The sequence below is a fragment of the Lepidochelys kempii genome, chromosome 13, assembly GCF_965140265.1.
Source record: "Lepidochelys kempii isolate rLepKem1 chromosome 13, rLepKem1.hap2, whole genome shotgun sequence".
NCBI lineage: Eukaryota > Metazoa > Chordata > Testudines > Cheloniidae > Lepidochelys > Lepidochelys kempii.
Window position 1 is genome coordinate 9,288,436 of NC_133268.1, and position 22,360 is coordinate 9,310,795.

Consider the following 22,360-nt stretch of genomic DNA (forward strand, 5'->3'; position numbering starts at 1 on the left):
GCATGTTTTTTGATGCTTCACTTTGCGAGGGCCTCCTTGCTGCAGCCCTTCTCCCTCTCTCTCGAGCCCCACCTGGAGTTTTCCTCTTTTTTTTTTTTTACTGCTCCCCCTCCCCCCTTAGGAAAAAGATTTAAAGGGGCCATGATCTCTAAACCCCAAGGGGTTACAACTGCAGTAGCGCCTAGAGGCTAACCAGCTGGGGCCCCCTCGTGCTAGGTGCTGTGAAAATATATTGTCCATATAGCAGTAGGATGGCTTCCTCTGCACACCTGGCAGCTAGGGTTAGGGGGCACAACGGCTCCCAGAATTCCAGCCGTGGCGTTGCACCCCACTGAGGGGCCATGTCTAGAAGGCACAACTTAATTCTGTTGTTCCCCTTTGACTGAAGGGGATCGTCGGGTGAGAACAAATGTTGTCTGCACGCCTTCATGTCAGTGGAATTGTTTTATGCCATTCTTTGTAATACAAAATGCCACATACACTGCCACCCGAATGTCTCATTTGCAGTTTGGATAGAAAGGAAAAGCTTCGCTTTGTTCCACTCTTCTCACCTGAGCTCCACTTAAGACACCAACTGTATCATAAAACAGATGCTCTCAGGGATCGTATACATTTGTACCAGCAGTACAACACCATCCTAGTGTGTCTTCTCTATTCATTTACAATCTCAGTATGATGAAACTGCAAGTACATTGATTCTTTATTAATAGAAAAATGCTCACAATATTACCCTCACAGTTACGTGTTTTATGTAGGTCTTCATGAATAAAGTAATGTGCACATTAGGAGGGTGTACTTACATTGCAAATATTTGTATCTGTTTTTAGGTTTTCAACAGGCATTTTAAAGGCTGAGAGTGCAATTCATGCAGCTGAAATGACAATCTGGGCCCTCTCATGGATGTGTGTTTCTAGATGGTAAAATTTCAGTGAGAAGATCCCATTTTGTGTCACTCTGATCCTATGAAAGCCATGAAAAGCAAAGACAAATGCAACTTGACATTTGGATTTCTTTCAGTTCATGTGGAGCCCATATACACAGCCCTAGCACACGTTCTAGTTAAGGATCTGCACTGTTCTTATCTAAGTGAGGTTGCATTTCCCACTTTCTACAATTTTTCTCTCTCAAAAGCTTACCTTAAGTCTACCTAAATCCAGGCATAAGTTGGTGCACCAAGGTACTATGAGTTGGTACAGATAAATACTAACGCACGTTAAAAGCAACATGGTCTAGTTGAAATTGACCAAACATAAAATTCAGCAGAGGGAGGATTAAACCCCAGTCTTTACCAACCCAGCAACGCCAAGATATTGATGGGTCCCAAGAATGCAGGCTTTAAAAAAAAAAAAAGCCATACAGCAATTACTGTGGCTTCTCAGAGGCGGTAAAAAAGGGCATGCTTTGGATGGAATTTTTTCTTGAACTCTGAATTTCCTGATTTCACAGTTTAGATCTAACACTTAATGTTTGGCCTGATGGTGGGCTCTCTGACTTGGAGTCAGCTGATGTTTTCCCTGCACAAATAGCTCAGATTTGGGTTCTTTATTTTAATATCAGCTTCTTCATACACTCTTGCTTGCATTCTTTAAGTTAGCTCAGAATTGTTTGGTGGCTCCTAAATGGAAGTGCAGAGAGTGATCTGTTCACCCATAATTGTGCAGGGGATTTATAGATGTATGGTAACACACATTCTCATTAATTTCCTACTTAACAGGACAATTTACAGGATAACTACTCAGAGATGGGGGAGCTTAATTAACTTGATAAACAGCTATCCCCAAACCAAATCATTCCCCCCCACCTCCCCCCAGTCAGATAAACAAACATTTTTATACATTTCCCAGACTAGACATATGGCTCCAACTTCCCACTGAAGAATCTGTGGCAGAGCCCAGAAATCCTGAAAGCCAGTCTCTGCTCAATTCAAATCTGACATACTCTGGGACAAGCACTGGTCATTAGGGGGTGCAGCCTTAGACCACACAAATTTGGATTTAGTGGCATCTAGGGGAAGATAGGGAGAATCTGTTAAATTGCCCACTATGATCAGACACCTCCCCTCCCACCATGACATATACCGCCCAATATTCATTGTGAAAAATTCCCCATTCCCCCATTACCAAACTTCTCTGTCATGCCAAATAAGCAGGTGGGGAATTAGTCCAACTTGTGTGTCTGGGGACAGGGGTGCGATGCAATAAGGAGGGTGTCTGGAACTGGCAAATGTGTTTACGGAGGAAGCTAGAGAACTAGTTGATGGAGGCTTCCTGTTAAAGAAGGAGGCAGATAGGAATATGCGAGGGCAACAATAAAGAGGAAAGTGGTCTTGATCCAAGCTGTTGAACAAGCCAAAGCTCAGTTAACGAGAAGCAGCTCCCATCCCATACCACGTAGCACCGGAGCACAAGACAAACACCACCTGAACATTTCAGCCTGTCCGCAGTGGGATGGGCCACCATGTGGCGGCATGTTTGGCAGCATTATCCAAACCAGCCCGGCATTCCACAAGGCAAAGAAGAGCCACCAGATGGTGACAACTTGCTGTCATACTAAGAGCCTGATTCGGCACATGAATCGTCTCTCTGAAATCAAAGGAACTTCTCACAGTAGGACTGGCCACACCAGCAAGTGTATGTAGGAGCAAGCACTTAGGGTTGATTTATATCACAGCTACTTTATTTATTTAATTTCTGAATAAGTTGATCCTGGATAAATAGCTTGTTACATTTTACGCCTTAAATCAGTACTGATTTGGACTTATTCAAGTGCAACCACTTAGTCAAGTGTTTGGGTTTTCACATTTATACAAACACAGAATTGCTAAACCCTGATTTTGTATTTAATTAAAGCACTTGCTACTATATTTCTTGGTGGTTTTGCTCTGCATGCCAAGAATCCCAAATTACATTACTCTCTAAGACAAGAAACAGTTTCATCTGCTTCTTTGACATGCCTCTGTGGTCACAGCCGGCTCCAGGCACCAGCTTTCCAAGCAGGTGCTTGGGGCGGCATGGAGAATGGGGCGGCAGTCCATGTCCCACGGCAGCAATTCGGCGGCAGCTCCGCTGCTCTTCCCGCCGCGGCGGCTTTTGGGCTGGGCACGGTGGCAATTCGGCGGCAGCGGCAATTTGGCGGCAACTGCTTGGGGTGGCAAAATTGGTAGAGCCGCCCCTGTCTGTGGTGTCTCTCTGTGGACTTCACATAGCAGGAATTGCTTGACTGGTGTAACAGCTTTGTAAGTGACAATTTTTGTAGTCCTGGCTGTTTATCTTTGACTAATTGCTATGTTTGTAATTATTTCAAAGGAAAAATAAAAGGGGTGATTGCTACTAGACAAACTCAGGATAGCAAAGTTTTAGACTGGAACTCATTTTTATACCTAATCTATAAACAGCTACAAAATTGTGGTTTATAAAGGAAACGGCAAAAGCCTTAATGATAGCAATGCTTCTGAATACCAATGTAACACCCAGATTGGCTCTTGATTTAAATGGAAAGGATTTATATTTTTATTTTTCTGCTGCATGGGTGACACAAATGGACTCTCAGGCCCTACGTGAGTACTTCCAGCCCTTCAACTGAGCCTTCCATAAAATGACTGCTACAACAGAAGAAATTTTAACAGGCTGTGGTGTACCTGACCCTCAGCATAGCTGCTAGCCCCAACATAGCCAATGGAGCATTGAACTAGTCCCTGTTATTGGCTCTCGGTGTTACCAAAGAGTGGCAAATAGGAGCAGACAGGAGATGGTAAAGCAGGAGACAAGTGATGGTAAAGCAGAATTAACTGAGCATTTGCACCAGATGGGAACAGAGGATAAGTAAGAGACAGGGCTGGCATGCAAAGAGTCAGTGTCCTGGAGTTATGTGATGTGTTGGGAAGGGACAGCAGCAGTAGTAGCTGAAAATCTTAGCTTCTAATGACTGTATGGTCCAGATGCCAAAACATTTGTTTCTCCTCTGTCCCTCTGTGCACTTGCAATTTAAAATAAATAAATAAACAAACAACACTAAGAGGCCATGAATGCAGTTCTATTTCAGACAAATATCAGCAACAACAACATTAAAGACTGCAGCAGAAAGGAATTTTACTCAACTAACAACTTTATGCATTTCACAGAAATTCACTTGGGAATGATTCTGCTGAAGGAAATAAAGCAGCCAGTATTACTGACAAATATTTTGAGAAAAACAGATGTTTTCCTTTCAATTCAGTTCAAAACAAAATCTTTATGCTGCATGCTCTTAAGTCTGATGTTTCCTTTATTCTAGGAGACAAATCATGCCCACAGTTACGCCTGGACTTTAGTGGTGATGCACAGCAGAATTTCGGTCTCTTGTGTTTAAATTATTACCTCGTTAAAAGTTACCCTTGCTAGAAGCTAGACAAGTACCATTCGCCTGCTAGCATCCATCTTTGCAGGCTGTTCCAATATTTCTATTTAAAGCTATTTGATCGACACAAAGCCCGTCTGCCAATTTCAAAAAAATAATTTAAAATGTCTCATTGTATCAGGAAAAAACTGACATTGCATGATACAAGGGTGATGTGGGCCATGGAAGTATCTAGATACAATCAAAAAGTTAACCACGGAGTTTTTGCAACTACAAAATACGGTTTCATGTCGAAAAAAATACACAGAGATAGATGCTTCTGCCTCTGAATCAGTGTGAGGACTTCAACTGTTCAGGATCAGGCCCATAAAGAACTTCATTTCTAGTCATTGATAAGGGGTCCTTATAAAGGATAACTCATCGGGCCATTGAAAAATTGGAGTTTTACAAATTCTATCCACAGCATGTACGGGACACAATCCTGTAAACGCTTAGTTCTAGGCATAGTACTTCAATGTGTTACCAGTATCCATAAACTAAACTAAATTTATGTACCCCTCTTCCTCTATATTATTAAATTCTGGGTCTATGGAAAAAATAAAATGATTGAGGCTTCCTTAGAAAACCCCATCATCAATACTCCTTCTGAATCAGACTTTTAAGCCCCATCTACACTAGTAAATTGACCCACTGGTGACTATCTATCTAAGGTACCTATATGGCCCCCATTGTCACAGCATTCAAGTGCCTCACAATTTTTAATGCATTTATCTTCATAAAACTTCTCTGAGTCAGGGCTGTGCTATTAACTCCAGTGTGCAGATGGGGAACTGAGGCACCAAGAGACTAAGCAACTTGCCCAACGACACACAGGATGTCTGTGGAGGAGACAACAGGAATCAGCAATAGGTCCATGTGAACTGGTGGGGGGGGGGAGAAAGAGTTTACCCATTAGTGTGGGTAGATTAAACATTTTAAACACTATTTTCACAGATACTAAGGTCAGAAGGGACCATTATGATAATCTAGTCCAACCTCCTGCACAACGCAGGCCACAGAATCTCACCCACCCACTCCTGCGAAAAACGTCTCACCTATGTCTGAGCTATTGAAGTCCTCAAAGCGTGGTTTAAAAAGACTTCAAGGAGCAGAGAATCCTCCAGCAAGTGACCCATGCTACAGAGGAAGGCGAAAAACCTCCAGGGCCTCTTCCTATCTGCCCTGGAGGAAAATTCCTTCCCGACCCCAAATATGGCAATCAGCTAAACCCTGAGCATATGGGCAAGATTCACCAGCCAGATACCCAGGAAAGAATTTTCTGTAGTAACTCAGATCCCACCCCATCTAACATCCCATCACAGGCCATTGGGCCTATTTACCATGAATATTTAAAGATCAATTAATTACCAAAATCATGTTATCCCATCATACCATCTCCTCCATAAACTTATCTAGTTTAATCTTAAAGCCAGATAGGTCTTTTGCCCCCACTGCTTCCCTTGGAAGGCTATTCCAAAACTTCACTCCTCTGACGGTTAGAAACCTTCGTCTAATTTCAAGTCTAAACTTCCCAATGACCAGTTTATACCCATTTGTTCTTGTGTCCACATTGGTACTGAGCTTAAATAATTCCTCTCCCTCTCCAGTATTTATCCCTCTGATATATTTATAGAGAGCAATCATATCTCCTCTCAACCTTCTTTTAGTTAGGCTAAACAAGGCAAGCTCCCTGAGTCTCCTTTCATAAGACAGGTTTTCCATTCCTCGGATCATCCTAGTAGCCCTTCTCTGTACCTGTTCCAGTTTGAATTCATCCTTCCTAAACATGGGAGACCAGAACTGCACACAGAAAGCATTCCAGAGATTCTACACTGTCAGCAGCAGTTCTGCTTAGTACCATGGCCAGCAACAGGTCACTTTGCTAATACAGATGTGGCTTTATGGTAACCATGTCTTCTTGAGACTAGAAGATGTTGATGTCAGTGGCATGGACATCAAAAAAACATTATAAAGGTTAACATCAAATCCCAATTTTGTCCCAATATTGAAAACAATATTGTCCCAGATATAACCAAGCCCCATCTCATCATACCAGGAAAAAAATATATGCTGCAAACAGAATTTTCTTCACTAGAATTTGAGGTTTCATTTCATTCTTCTCCTAAATATCACCTAGCCCGGGGTGGCTACTTTGAAGCAGTGCCATTCTTGAATAGTCAAATTACAGAAAAAGAGGAAAAGCAGAGTCTGCTGTTGAAAAAGCCAAGTCATTCAGATAAAGCTCAATGTCTTCCCTGGAATTTGAGCAAAATTGATTTTACTTAGGTTTGAGACTCTGATCTGGAAAGTAACATTCTTTTAACAATACAAGAGACTTAATTTGCAGGCTCTTATTAAATAATCTGGTCCCATTCAATTGATATACAATTTTTATATTAGGACTGTGATCTGAAGGATAATGCGCAATATGGATAAAATGCAATAGCAGCCTCCATCCTGAAATGTTCAGAGAGTCAATGTATTGGTCCCAGCCTGGGGTCTTCCCTTGAATTCCCAAGAAACGTGGTGCATTCTGACTTACAGCAAGCCCCGGGGAAGATAAGTACCTTTAAAGAGGCAGCTATGGGGCTAGAAAAGCATTTCCTGGATAGGATAGGTGCAGAGGAAACTTTTCCTGGAAAACCTTGGGCTGGAAGGAGGAGAGGACAAACCTGCTGGGATGTGCTTTGAAGATTGCAAGAGGAGAAGAGGCCAGCCAAGCTGCCCAACAGTTAGACCAAGAAAGAGGGGATGAACAAACAGTTCCTTTCCCAAAATGTAAAGGTAGAAGACTGATCAACATGTAGGGAAGAGTCCTGGGGCCCACTGAGCATTCACCTGGTTTCAGAGTTTTAATATAAAACCTTGTAAAATGTATTAGGACAGCGTATGATCTTCTTCAATAATTCCCACTCACACGCGGATTCTTTTCTGTTCAAATACACTCCAAGTGGGGAGCATGCAGCATAGTCCACTAGAAAGGTACGGTCACAGTAAACCAGCGGGGTATCAGAAATAGTTAGAACAGGCAGTAGTGGCATTCCCCACTGAACAGACTGTGGCTAGTACTGAACAGGGGACCAAGTCTCCAGGGACTGACAGCGGGCCAGGACTCCCTCTTCCCCACTAAGCTTTAGAAGCCAAAAGTCACCAAGGAGGCCATAATGCACATGAACAACTTCAAATCCCAGGCGTCGTTTTGGAGATGCTGCATTCACAGGGTTTTATTTTTTTGAGTACAAAGCATTCACGACAAGTCTAAAAGCCTCAGCTAAACAAATGTTTCTATTTTTTAAAAACATTGGTCAAATTAGTCTCTCTCTCTTTTTCCCCCCCTAAAGAGACACGGAAGAAACCACTGGTTTAAATGCCTCCAGCATGCCATGTTTGTAGTTTCCTTTCATCAATGGGCAGATTCATAAAATTGCCTGCGATAAAAAGTAATTAATCTGAGCCCCTCAGAACAGGAGGTTATGGCCTGGGGACGCACTATGAAGCAAAGTCCTTTAAATGTTAAACATTTCAGGGGCTATGGAATATTACAGCTGAAATCCTTATCGCTATTATTTCTCCAGCAGCAGCTACATGTGACTGATAGCAAACGAAAGAGCTGGGTGCGGGGTTTTGTTTTTTAAAGAAAGAACTAATCAAAAGGACTTAGGCAAAAATACAGCAACCCCAGCCAACCCAGAAAATCCTAAAGCAGAGTTAGGGAGTGTTGTGACCCAGTGACAACTGTCCTTTGAGAACTGAAAAGCCAGCGCTGTTAAGTAAACAGAAGGATCGTGTCCCGGACTCCAAGCTAGCCCTGTGATATCTGAATGTACTCCCCCAACCCCCCATTTTGGCCTTGGCTTATCCAGTTGAACTGGAAATTTAGGGGCAGGGATCCATTCCAAACCCAACTTTAGATTTCAGCCAGACTGACTGGCTCACTAATTTCTAAACCAGGCAAATGGGCACTGGGAATGAATACATATTGAATTCAGACTCGACTAAAGTGACTGAAATCCATTATTTGATTGACAGTGGGATGGACTTCAGTGAATTAAATTAAATTTGGAGTAATAGGAAAGATAGGTGTGTCACCTATTCACATTCAGAGCATACAATTATAAAAGCCTTGTAACCTCTAAGAGTCTGTCTACAGTACATTGGAGCTGGAGGGTAATTTCAAGCTCAAGCAGACATGCAAAAGTAGAAGCATAGCCACGGCAATGCAAGTGGCAGAAAGGGCTTGCTGCCTGAGTACTTTCCTAGGGTCACAGACAGGATAGCCCCTCCTGCTACCATCAGTCAGAGCAAATGTGGGTATGTCTACCCAAGCTCCAAACTCCATCTCTAGCTCCTGTTTAGCCCTACCCTAAGACAATGCAGCAGAAATGATTGAGTTTTGACAAGAATGTCTTCATCAATGTTTTTCATGCAATGAGGCCCACCAGACATTTAAACACACACTCCCTCTCCCTATGCCCAGTAAATCCTTAGGTATACACTCGTTGCTATATATTTCACCCCAAGAATACTGTTCTGTTCCATTCAGGTTCTTATACTATCACCACAGTATCTTAGCTCCTTCCAGTGGCGCATTTAGAAACATGACTAACATTTGCTGTGTGAGGCTGTTTTTTTTCCTCCCTCATACCTTCTCCCCGCAGAGGAGAAATGTGTGTGCTCTGCCCTATGCATCTGGGTGAGAAGTGGTTTTCCCATCCAGAGAAAATTTTCAAGAGTTCAAAATTATTCCCCATTCCACAATGGGAAAAATTTCGTCAACATTTTTTATGAAAAATGAGAGAGAGACACACACACAGAAAGACAGACAGACAAACCCTAGAACAGCTAATAGCTGGTGGTTAGAATGCTCACCTGGGAAGCTGGAGTCTCAGCTTTAAATCCTTGCATCTCTCACACGCCAGGTGAGTGATCTAACCAATGGATTATGAGACCACCATCCCAGAATAGACAAAAGCCTGATAATTAGGGGAATCCCCTGGGATGTGGACGATGCATGTTCCCTGCCCTAAATCAGGCAGAGCCGGGTCTTGAACCTGGATCATTCACTTCGCACATGAGTTCCCTGACTACCCACATGTTTTGCCCTGATAATAGGCTAACTGAAATTTGTTTCATTGTCACAGAAGTGTTTTGGCTTTGACAAACTGGCACTGTGTGCCAAAAAATTCTCAACCAGTCCTAGTAGTGTTTTGTTTTGGTAGGATTTTGTTTTGTGTATAAGTACTAGAGTACCCACCTTCTCTTCCCCACATCTATTATATATGTAAGGGGACTGTTGCCCGCTTACTAACATTCAGTGGGGGTGTTTTAGTTGCTAGCTCCCAGTACTAAAAGGGGGAAGGGTCGATCGGGAATCAGGACCCTGAGACTGACAGCCCCCAGGTACAATGGGGAGAGGCCAATGCTCCAGGTCAGCCTGAATGACAGGGCAGGCAGCCTAATCAGAGTTAGGAGGCCGGGGAGGTCCCGTCCTCTGTGTGAGCTGGATTTGCCTGGGTCAGACAGACTGGGCCCGAGCTGAGCTGGGGAGCAGAGCTGGGCCAGATCCAGAGGGGCCAGAAAAGCAGCCCAGAAAGAGCAGACCCTGTCCTGGGAGCAGAGCTGCAGCCCCAAAGCCAGAGGCACAGCCCAGAGAGAGCAGACCTGTCCTGGGAGCAGAGCTGCAGCAACCAGAGGCAGAGGGGCCAGAAAAGCAGCCCACGAAGCAGGTCAGTGCTGGGAGCAGAGTCACAGAAGCAGCCTGCCGAGCAGACCTGTCCTGGGAGCAGAGCTGCAGCAACCAGAGGCAGAGGGGCCAGAAAAGCAGCCCACGAAGCAGGTCAGTGCTGGGAGCAGAGTCACAGAAGCAGCCTGCAGAGCAGACCTGTCCTGGGAGCAGAGCTGCAGCAACCAGAGCCAGAGGGGCAAGAAGCAGCCCAGGGAGCTGGAGGCAGAGCAGCGGCAGCAGCACTGAGACCGAGTGGTGGAGCTGGGGCTGGAGCAGTCCGGAGCTGGGTGCGGTGAGCAGCTGGGGAGAGCGAGGGGGACCCTGGGCAGTGGGCCCGGCACAGGGAGACGCCTCAGCCAAGAAGCTCTGCAGGCCAGGCTTAGATCATAATCCCAGCAGGGCGGGGGCGACACTAGGAAGAAGGGTCCTACCACTTAGAGCCTGAGAGCGTGAGGCCACCACCAGAGCAAGTGTCCAACCCACAGCATCCCTGCAGCACAGCCAGGGCCTGAGAAGGGGCCTGGGACTTACAAGGAACAGACTGTGAACTGCCCCGACGTTCCAGAGACACTGTTTGTGATGTTTCCTGCCACAGAGCGGGGTGATGTGTTTCCTTTAACCTTTCCCATTTTTCCTTATTTTTTTAAAAATTAATTGTTGATTAAATAACTTGCATGTGCTTTAAATTGTAAGTAATGGTCAGGGGGTCAGAGAAGTGCCCAGTGCAAAGAGAGTACCTTGGAGTTAGGACACCCTAGCCCCTGTCCTAGGTGACCACAGCAGGGTTGGGGGTCGAGCCCCCCAGGAATCCTGGTCCCAGCCTTTTTGGGGTTACGAGGACTCTGCCAGACAGGAGAGTGGAAAGGGAGTCCTCAAGGGCTGGGAGACCACTGGGTAAAGGAAGTGGGAGCGAGGACTCAGATCCTTTCACTAGCCCACTTCACCGGGGTAGTACAGAAGCCAGGAAAGTTCCCCACAATAGCGGGACTATTCCTCCGCTTTCATATACACAGGCATTTGGAGCAAGCACATTAGAAGCTGGTCTGAAATGTGACCTGGACATTTTTTTTTAATTGGGAATTTGCTCATTTTTGCTTTTTACTGTTGTATAAAGGGTTTGTTATGTTTTTTCTCTTGTTTTACACCTTGAAAATATCAGGAATGTGGATTCTGATCTTCCCTGGGTTTGCAGAAGACTCTTGGCGGGGTCTTAGAGATGTTTATTAGGAGCTCTTACACCTTAAATGAATATGTGAGGAGTGTGAGCCTTTAAGAAAAACATACTTTATCCAAAATTTTAATTAGGCCAGGCCTGCATACAGATTTTGTATTGGTTTAATTATTTCAGTTAGGAGTGTGGTTTTTAAAAAAATCAAAATAGTTATACCAGTCAAAGCCCTAATGTGGATCCAGTTAGACTGGTGAATCAGTGTCTTGTAGTGCTGCAGCTTATCCCTCTTCCCACATGGATATAAGTAAGACCAGTATAAGGCCATGTCTACATGTATAGTGCTGCAGCGTGTCTGGTGAAGACGCTCTACGCCACCGGGAGAGAACATAAAAAGAGCACCTCCGTCAGTGGCAGCAGCTGTGTCTGGGGAGAGAAGCTCTCCCGCCGACCTAGCACTATGTACACGAGCACTTATGTTGAGGTACCTTATGCAGCTCACGCAGGGGTGGTTTATTCACACTGCTGAGCAACATAAATTATGCTGACATAAGCTGTAGTGTAGACATAGTCTAAGCACTTTTTTTTTTTAAGCCAATGTAAGTGTGTCTACACTAGGGGATTTATACCACTTTAACTATACCAAAATAGGTAAAGCACTGCCACTTTGGTGTGTGGACAGGACATAAGTCAGTGAAGTTAATGAGATGTGAACAGCAACAAACAAAAGGGAGTTTTAAACAGTTTCACTAAAAATCCTGTTCCTTCTCAATTGCTCCACTTTCAGTCTCTTGACTTTTGTGCAAGCCACACATGACAGACAATAGTCATGAAACCTAGTGCTCTTCTGGGAGGTGTTCAGATGCTACAGGCTGTGTAAGAACCTATATAGACTAGAATTGTGATATCATTCCACTAGTTCCCCAGGCATCATAGAGTCTTCACAGTGCAGACAATATCTGAATTTTTAATGTAAAAACCCAGATGTTTAAAAAAGAAGAAGCATAATTCAACCTTTCAGACTTTATAAAGAATCATAAAAAAGGGCACCAGACCAATTTGTTTATATACTTTTGCAAGTCACCTTTAAATGACACAGCCCACTATTACCAGCAGCCTACTTGCTACCTACTCCTCCTGCCCTCTGAGACAAAAAAGTCATTGCCCCAATACACCTGAACCCCACTAATCCAGTGATCAAACCCCTATGGTTGCTCCTGAACTCAGTCTCCAGGGTAGCAGTACATCTCAGTGCCACCAACCCCTCAGGATAGATGTTCTCACCAGTTTAAGTTAATATTAATTATTAACAAAGCAGAGAAAAAGATACCAGCACAGTAACTGTCCTCTGCTACACTGCAGCTTTGAGATGGTTCAGTTTTAGCCTAAGGAAAAATACTTTAACCATCCTATTTTAGACATTACTATGCATCAGTGATCATGACTGTAAATTTATTATCCTGAAAACAAAAACAGAGAAAAATATATATGATTACATCCAAACAACTCGTAATAAAAGAGGAAGGGGCAGCATTTCTAAGGGAACCACTGGCTCTCCAGACCACATCAGCTAATATTCCATATTAAGTTACGGTATTTGCAATGAGGTGCCATATACAGTGTATGCAGCCCTATTGGGGAAAGCTATTTAAAGCCTAATTAGCATGAAATTTTTAGAATGCAAATGCTTTTCATTTAGACATAAAACAAAATGCCATGACATTTGTTCCATCCATTTATCATAAACATGTTAATTACTGTGTAACAAATAATTCCTTCTGGAATCTATGTGTTTTGAGGAAGTTAGAGAGCTGACTCAGGCAAATAAGATGAGCCACAAAGTAGCAGTTAATAGCTTATGACATACTGATAATAAAACAAGGACAACGTTAAAGCTTTTATTGTCAAATTAAGGCTAAGCTATTTCCATTGGAATAACTCAATTATAAGTAGTCATTATCTGTTTAACTTTATTCAAACCAAGAATGCTAGGAGCACTTTTATTTCGATACGTGTATTCATAACATATATATTTGTGGGCCACGTATTACAAAGCTTAGCATGTAAATGCTGTATTTATCATCTCACTGTTTTTAAGCAGCCTGGAATAGGCTTCATTTATTAACACTGAATCTTATTAACGTTGGCTGAAATTCATTCCAGTTCTGAGGTCCAGCACAAGGCCGACTGGACCACATAGATCCTTTGGGGTAAATCCTCAGCTGGTGTAAACTGTCAGAGCTCCAGGGAAGTCAACTGCAAACTACACCAGTTGATAATCTACCCCCTGGGGCTAAGTGGAATTTGTGTTGGTCGTCACAGAGGTACATTTCATCTTTTGAGAGTCACTTGAAAAGAAAAAACTCCCCCCCCTCCCCTCCGCCTCGAATCCCCAAAAATCTTGGCAGGCCAAAACCTACATGACTTTCTCACACAAACAGCCCCACTGAGCCTGAAGAGGAATTGCCGAATACTGTTGACAAGATGTTAGTAACTGGCAGAAAAGCTTTGCTTGGCTAGATAGTGTGAAACATATGCCAATCCATCAAACACATTAATATAAACAACATGAACCCATTTTGGGGCTGAACTATTGTTGAATACTTCACCCAGATGGAAAGAAAGAGGTAAACATTTTATGTTGCAGACACAGTGTGTTAGGAAGTAAAATTAAACGAAAACTGGAAAACTACCAATTTTGCATGCTTGAGTGTATATATATATAAAGAACAACATAAGCACAAAGTGGAATTTTGTGTGGCAGATTTTTTTCCCCAATTATACAAATTAATTAGCTATATTTCTTTCTCTATGATAAACAGCAGCATGTATTGGAGAGTACAATTCCAAAGGTGTAAAGAAGACACTTTAACTGGCAAACACAACATTGTTGGCAAACGCAACATTTGCACTTTTTTCTCTCTCCTACAGTTGACAAAATGCTCTACAACTGACATAACACCTGGCAATGTTACATGGCACACATTTCACATACGATGTGTATAGATGTTTACATATATATTTAAACAACATATTGAGGGCCAGTTCTCCTCCATGTCAGTGAAAGTTTTGCCATGACTGCAGTGGGAGCTCAATCAGGGTTCATTATATACATGTTTTTATTCAACTCAACTAGACTGACTGTATAAATATAATTTCATATTATTTAAAGAGGACATCTGTTATTGAAATGAAATAACAGCTACTCCATTGGCTTAGCTGGCAATAATTTTGAACTCTTCTAAACAGACCCTCTGCTCCAGCCCTGTTGTCCACCTACACAATATGCAGCACAATTTATCAACAGCAAATTGTCATAAATACTCCTCCGAAGTGGCAGACTAATGACGTTATTATTTAGTAAGATGAAAAGGAGAGAGAAATATTTGGAAAACGCTGTAAATCAAAATGAGTTCCCATAGCCAAAGGGTCAGAATCTAAATGCTCGGCTCACAGACTGATCAGCAAAATCCTACAGTTTTGGTAGCGGGGGGAGAACTTTAACTATGTAAACACCTGGTAGCATTTCTGTATTACTTTATGCCTTATGGTATTCCTGGATTTGTCTATGTGACGTTTCTGTATAGTTATCCTTCAAATTAAAAATAATAAAGTTTAAAAAATCTGCTAATTGATGCCAGGGTCAGCCAGGTGAATTCTTGCACACTGGAACTAAGACAACTAGGCTGAAAAAACAAACTGATTGCCAGACCACGGAGAGATAAAAGGGCTATATAACTGAAGCAAAAATGCTCAGTTCCAGATGATGAAGCCAGAAAGAGAACCACAGCAATCCTGTATCTCTAATGAATCCAAGAGGTAGAACTAGTGTCAGCTATTGAGCGGGGGCGGGGGAGATAGAAGAGGGCATAATTCCCACCATACTGGGAAAAGACCACAAAAAGTGAGAAAATAAACTTGTGAGAAAGTTTACAATTCATTCAATATACAACATTGAACACCGGTGTCCTGCTTAGCCCTTTTCAATGTATTGTGATTTCAAAACTCCTATATAGCATCTGTTGGAGATTACCAGTGTACAGAGATGTCATATTTTGTCTTACAAAATTGGCCAGCAGGAAAACAAGGATACATTTCCTGTATCATGCAAATATAAAAGTTTAATTATTTTTAACTTGAAAGGGAAACAGATCAATACATAAGATTATCTATTGCCATTTGGATTATGAAGATGTCTTAGAGTTTACAATCACAAAAGTGGTTATAATCCTGCAATTACTATACAGCTAATCGGTAATGCCTTCCTGCTTGTGTTTTCATGTTGTCAGTGGGGCAGTAATGAAAATGAATGCCACATTTGTGAACAGAATGTCTGTAGGCTTGTTTACCACATTTCCGACAACAACGTCTGCTTTATCATGCATTTCAAAGCAGGGATAATTTAAGGACTTTTGAATTTCATACATAAAAATACTCTGTAAAAATCAAATCTAAAGCTCCCGCGACAGGGTGGGGAGTGGGAGATCAGAGGTGAAATGGATGACGTCATGTACTATATTCCAATAATTCACTTGAGTCAGACAATATGTGGCCATGGAATGATTCATCTAATTCACAAAACTACTACTCTCAGGTAAATCACTTCATGCTTCATCCTCCTACAAACATTATTTGATGGATAATTTCACCAGCAAAACCAGAGAATTCTGGCCTTTTGCCTCTCAGATCTCTAAGCTTCTCTCCCCGACAAGGAAAAAAAAAAAAAGAATGAGCATGAAAGATTTTCACTGCAGCTTCTAGGAATCATTTCATTCCACTTACCTTTGAGTAACTTCTGCCCTTCCATGATATTTTGCGAAACCAAAGCTGTGTAATCTTCTTCTGAAAAGCCAGGCTTGCAAGTGGGTCTGACAGTAAAATCCCCATTGTGTGCCTGCAGAGAACAACCAAAGGGAAACAAACAACTTTGACTTTTGTTTGTTAGGATATTCTTGTTCAGGTGTTGAGGAGCAGGGGAACCTGAACAACAAAGCAGCGTGCAATAAAAGATGGATCCGGTGAACCTGACAAGGAGTCGGTAGGAGTGGATCCAGGCCATATTAGAGAAATTAAACTGGACAGAAAATAATGGCATGAAATACAATAAGGAACCGTTATTCATAGGAAGCCTGGTTTACCGGGTATGATTAAAGGGGTGGGGAGGAGGATCAGCAATTCATCAATGACAACAATGTTCCTATATTACAGGCATCCTGTGCCCTGATCTTGCAACCTTAAAATCAGTGGAAGTTTTGCAATCCTTAAGGAAGATCCCGCCGCACACTGTCGGACTGGAGTGTGATTAAAAATAATTCAGAGAGAACTGGAAAGAGGAGCACCCGTGTCTGAATTTGACAATTACCCTCCCCACCAACTCCACCCCATCCCCCGAATGTCTCTTGAAGTCCCAGTTAAGCTGCAGTGCGGGGCTGCTCTACATTTGAGACGTTAAGCACTGGGCACCTCGCCTAGCAAATCAGGGCAGAATTGCTGAGCAATAACCACCTGGCAGGGAGCGAGGGTGCACGCAAGCCTGAAACACAAGAACATGCACCCGAAGGTTAATAGAGAACAGACCCCCTAAGGATGACCCCACACCTGCTGCCTCGAGCCAAGGCAGCCTATTAGCATTGCCCAGCCAAAAACCTGCCGGCCTTAAAGGGAAAGCGTCGCCGGAAAACTTGGCTGCTGGCAAGCAACTTTCTCTTTGCAGAGACGGATGCGCCAAGGACTGGGCTCCGGATGCGATGCTCCCCGCGTGACCCCGAACCCAGGGTGGGGCCGGGGGCGATGTGATGCTCTCGGACCCCTGCTCAGCTCCGGCCAAAGTACCAAGCACCGGCCGGGACACCTTCCCCCATAAAGCTCCTTGTCTACAACTAAAGGCTGGCGGCAAGGGATGGGCTGAAGCCCTGGGGGCAAAGAGAAGATCTCTCCCGAGCAGTCGCTATTGGATAGAGATTTCACATGGAAACAACCTAGGGGGCTCTAGGATCTCACTGATCAGGGCGAAAGATACAGACACATACTCCCACGCAGACAGAGCCCCTCAAGCCAGGAAATGAGATCAGCTCCACTCAGGTGGATTTTAAAATAATTATGAACAGAGAAAGCTGCATTTCAAAAGCAAAAAGAAAAAGCCACCCGGCTTGCCCTTTCAGATGAGCTTACTAAGCAGAAAGAAAAGCCAATGTAATCTCTGCTAGAAAATCACACTTGGGAGACAGATGCCAGCTCCTCTATGGGAAATGCAAGAAAGCAGCAGCTCTGTGGACTCTTGACTGTCTCCGGCAAGATGTTGCAATTAGGAAACATTTCAAAGAAGAATAGCTTTTGAAGTGAAGAGAATAGCTTTTGAATTTAAAATCGCCCAGTTCTTAGAACTGTGCTCGCTAGTGCCGCTGGGGGAGAGGGGTATGCCACTGTTTTATCGCCCCCCCCCCCTTCCAGGGCTGATAACTGGGACATGATGGACCTTTCCCACAGATTAAACTTGGCACACAGGGGCTCAGCCTGAAAAATAAATAATGCCACTGGTTTATAGAACAAGCCCGACACAACAACAACATTGTCCAGGCAACATTCTAAGAACGCATCTACGTGACGGATAGATCGTTTATACATTATATAATTGGGGGGGGTTCATTTGTTTTGTCTGTCTCTTTGATGGGATTGCATTGAGAAACTGAAAACAAACTTTTCAAGCCATTAGCCCGTTGGACCCACCAGGCCCAGTTAAAATATACCGTAAATTATGTAGCGGAAATACGGAGGTTATAAAAATAGCGACCGTGCAGGCAAAGGAACTACTTGTGAGGATTTGTACTCCACATTCAGCACTATGGAGCCACAACATTCAATTCGGAAGACTCCATTACAGAGTCTCCTGCGAATGTGCATTAAAAATACACCGATAAATGAGCTCTGTCTTGCAGATCCGGAGTACAGAATGAAGACTGTTTCACAATACAGCGAAGATCAGCGTAGCAACGCATACACAAGCCATTAAAGTTTATCGTGGGAAATGCATATTGAGAATCATGCACAAGTTCTGTCACCCCCCCCTCCGTCCCCCCAGCCCCGGGCGCTGCACTGACAGGATCCCTTTAATGACATCAAATGTTAGATGTGAAACTAAGCGAAGTACGCCATAAAAACGGCACACAGCAAATTCTATAAGGGAGCGGAGATAAATCTACCAAAGCTACGGAACTCAGAAGTTAAAGGATGCTCCATACACGTTTAGCCCACCCTGCCGTGCCTGGTCCTCTCTCTGCCGCTGGTCACTGCATGGCTTTGACTCTCTCGGGAGTGGTTGCAACACCGAGGCACACACCATGAGGGTGAAATGCTGGGGTTCAAGTCCCAGTCTGAGCCTCAGCTCTGAAGTTCCTGCATTTGGTCGCATTAGAACAGAGCCTTAACGTTATTGCAACAAGAAAACAATACCCCGCAGGAGAAGAACTGGACTGCACCAAGCTGGAACGGATCGGGATCTTCGTCTCGGCCGGCCGAGGGGTGCCGTGTTACACGCACCCCACCCCCCACCCCCTTGGTTTCCATGTAGTCTCTCCGTACAGGAGGTTTTGTCTGCCAGTGCCTACGAATGGCTCGGGAGACAGAGAGAGGGGTGTGTGTGTGTGTGTGTGTGTGTGTGTGTGTGTGTTCGCTCCAGCGTGAGATACACACAGACCTGGCATTGTGGCGCACACACTCCCCGCACCAAGCCAGGCAATCACGCGCGTGCTGCCACTTTCTCCAAACAAGAGATGAAACACACACCCACAATCACTCTCTCACACACACACACACAGAGACACACACACAGAGAGACACACACACAGAGAGACGTGTGGGATTCTCTGGCTGCAGGCAGCTCTGTGCCTGGATAGCCAAAGGCGCATCTCCCCAGCTGTATGCAGATAGGTCCGTGTCCCCGTGTCCCCGTGTCCGTGTGTCCGTCCGTGTGCGCGCGCGGGGATCCGTGTTCCAACAGGCGACCCACGCCCCCCACGGCCGAAGGCGGCGAGCCCACCCCGCGGCGAGCCCCCGCTTCCCCGCTGCACCCTCTGGGCCACTCGGCGGCGCGGGAGCCGGGCACCCCACTTACCCTGGCCGAGCCACAGCAGGGAAGCAGCAGCAGAAGTAGCATTCCTGAGCCAATCGTCATTTCCCCGGCTGCGCTCGGACTCCGGGCTGGCCCCGCTCCTCGCCGCTCGCCCAGCGCCCGGGCTGCCTCCCTCCAGCCTGCCTGGGCAGTCCCAGCGCCCCTGCTTCGCTCCCCCGCCCCCGACAGCCGCTCGCTGGCTCCCGGTCCCCCCCTTCCGCTCGCCCGCTCTGAACTGCAGGTGAAGCGCTGGCGGTGCGGCTCTGGCGAGTCCCCGCCTCCCCAGCCCGGCCCGCCCCGCCCGGCTCGGCTCGGCTCGGAGTGACAGGCAGCCTTAAAGGGGCCGCCTCCGTCTGCTCCTCGCTCTGACGTGCGGCAGAAGCGAAGAGGCAGGACCACGCTTCACAGCCCCCTTCTGCTCCTGACACAGGCGAGGGTAGCCGCCGGCAGCTTGATACCTGCACCGAGATCCAGGCTGACCCCTGCAGGAGGTACCCCTGTTCCAGGTGTGCATTGCACTAGATAGAGGGCTTGCTGTGTCTCACCAGGATCCTTTAGGTAAGTGAAGGTAGGAAGAATAAAGAGACGACGTGATCACCATGGGAGCGCCAGCCTCCAAGCAGGAGCCCCAAAGGACTTCATTATCTGACTGGCTATCACACAGTCACTTGGCATTATGAAACCACTGGCATTTAAAGGATGGAGCTAGTGTTCCTAAGTTTTATTCAGTGTACTTGGGCACCAGTGCCTTTGGTCTGGTAGAGATGAATACCTTCAACACAAGTCGAGTTTGAAGTTAGGCAGTATCCTAAACAGAAGTACAATGTACTCCTGTCTGGGCTGTTACAAAAGTCTAGGGCCACTTTAAAAGCATCTGCACTGTGTAAAGGAGAGAAAACAAAAAACCACGCAGTTCTGTTCACAGAGGTCCAGCTTGCATCTGAGAAAGGATTAGGTTAACCTGCCCTCCTTCATGTTTATGCACCACACTGTAATGTTCTCGAGAAGAAAAACCAACAGACCCAAAAATCACAGTACAACTACCAGTTTGGAATAGCTTCCCTTCCTGCAAAGTTGGGAGAGTGGATGCTTATACTGAAAGATATTCTGAGAGTGGAAAAATTGTTATATAGGTACACTTAGATAATGTGGTAATGGCCATATTAGAAATTCCAAAAGAAAAGAGACTTCATGAAAAAGAAAGGCTGAGTTTACAAATGAGTGGAAGTTTGTCCGTGTTCAGTTTTAACAAAGGGATAAACACATTGCTCTTGACTCAGGTATTCTGAGGTTTCATCCTTTGGTTTGGCTGGAGACCCAGGTCTAGAGGTAGCATAGGTCCTATGTTTGTTCTAATTGCATTTATGGTAGAGAGGGGAGGGTTGAATAAAATAGGCATGTGTATTCCTCTGATCAAAGTAATTTGTGTGAAAGCCAATTCTAAAAACAGGTATTTAAAGAAATAAGTCTTGAGCCAGACCGTCAGCTGGTCTGAGTGGGCCCAACTCCAAACAAGTCCCTTATTTATTGACTTAATTTTAAGGGAAACGGATACATTTGGTCAAATTCAGATCTCACAGCAGTGTAAATTAGCATTTACTCCACTAATTCAGTGGAGTTACCTTGCTGTAAAACTAGAATTTAATCAGGCCCTGGGAGCCTCCCTCAAATGAGGGAAACTTTGTACAGCATTTTGAAAATGTAAAGCAATGATAAGCACTATAATTTATTATTTTCAGCCAGCTTGAACCAGGTATCCAATTGTGGTCATTCTTTTTTGTGCATGCAGTTCAACTGCACATAAAAAATTTATCAGACACACATTTTGTGAATATATGACCAGTCTTTGCAAGATCAAATTGGATACCTGGACACCCGACCTCCTGATTTGCACATACAGGTGCATACCAATTGCTGTTTGTGCAAAATGCAGGGCTGAAAGACTGGTCCTTAAATAGTTCCACTAGGTATACAGATAAGAATGAGACCCACATGTCCACTTACTGCATCCTTTGCTATTCGGTGGGTTTATTAGTATCATGTCAATCAAAGACCAGGGCCTGGTTGGGTTAACCTCTGTATACATATATAATGAAAAATAGTCCCTTCCTCCCAGTTTAGTAGGTTACAACCTTTACCCTGCTTTAAGCAGATAATCTGAATATATTATGTAACATCAAGTAAATATCCACTGCTACTTTAAATTCATATTTGCTATTACTACTTTTGGCAGAATATTCCATAATCACATGACCCCATGGTAGGAAAAAAAATAAAATCTCACCTAACCTATGTAGTCTAAATTTGCCCTTCCATAATTTCACCCTGAACTCCAAAGTTTGTCATGGGCTGTTGTCGTGGATTTAAGGGCAGCTGTTGTTGTTGCTGCGACATAAAGTTTAAAGAGCCCTGCGAACAAGGTTGTTTTTACTTCTAAGATTTTAAGAAAGTGGATTTGTATGGCTAAAATGTGAGTATTCTCTTGTGAACATCTACATACTGTTGTCTCTAACTGGACTACAGCTACTGCTGTGTCCATATTCCTTCCTGCCAGTGATATTATTAACATTTCAAGTTCCACAGTATTATCAAAATAAGTCTAACACCACAACTCATCATGAAGAAAAGCAGAGCAGATTTTTTTCCCCAGTATGGTTTGAGAAGATTTCTAATCTGATGGAATATTACATTTTTTAAAATCTACTGCTGGTTCTTTAAATGTATTTATTCCCTAAAGTAACAGGTAGTTTTTCTTCTTTGCTTTTAACAAAGCGTCTTTTTCTCTTTCCAATGACTTGAGAAAATATTTCTCTAACCTCCTTGCATTTTGGATCTGGAAGAATGCAATGCCCCACTGTTTCAATTTGTGCACTATTACACCGCTTGCAAAGCCTGGCCTCTTTTCATATCCCATTTAATTCATGTTTGCCAACCTTCATTTCTAAGCAGTGGCCACTGTCTCTATACTTGGGGAATAGAGACAGTG

General features: G+C 44.1%; 1 protein-coding gene across 2 annotated transcripts in view; it reads right to left on the bottom strand.

Annotated features, from left to right (window-relative positions):
• The window catches only part of CDH4 (cadherin 4), a 673,109-nt gene extending 653,543 nt beyond the window's left edge, over positions 1-19,566 (bottom strand). Inside the window, exons 1-2 of one of the 2 annotated variants that reach the window (XM_073309188.1) lie at positions 19,378-19,566; positions 16,050-16,161 (exon numbers count right to left, since the gene is read on the bottom strand). In XM_073309188.1, coding sequence (XP_073165289.1) covers positions 16,050-16,161; positions 19,378-19,437 — 172 coding nt within the window. In that variant the 5' untranslated portion in view covers positions 19,438-19,566. The remainder of the gene's footprint in view (positions 1-16,049; positions 16,162-19,377) is intronic. The other variant, XM_073309187.1, reaches the window with a different exon arrangement.
• Between the last annotated feature and the right edge of the window lie 2,794 nt (positions 19,567-22,360).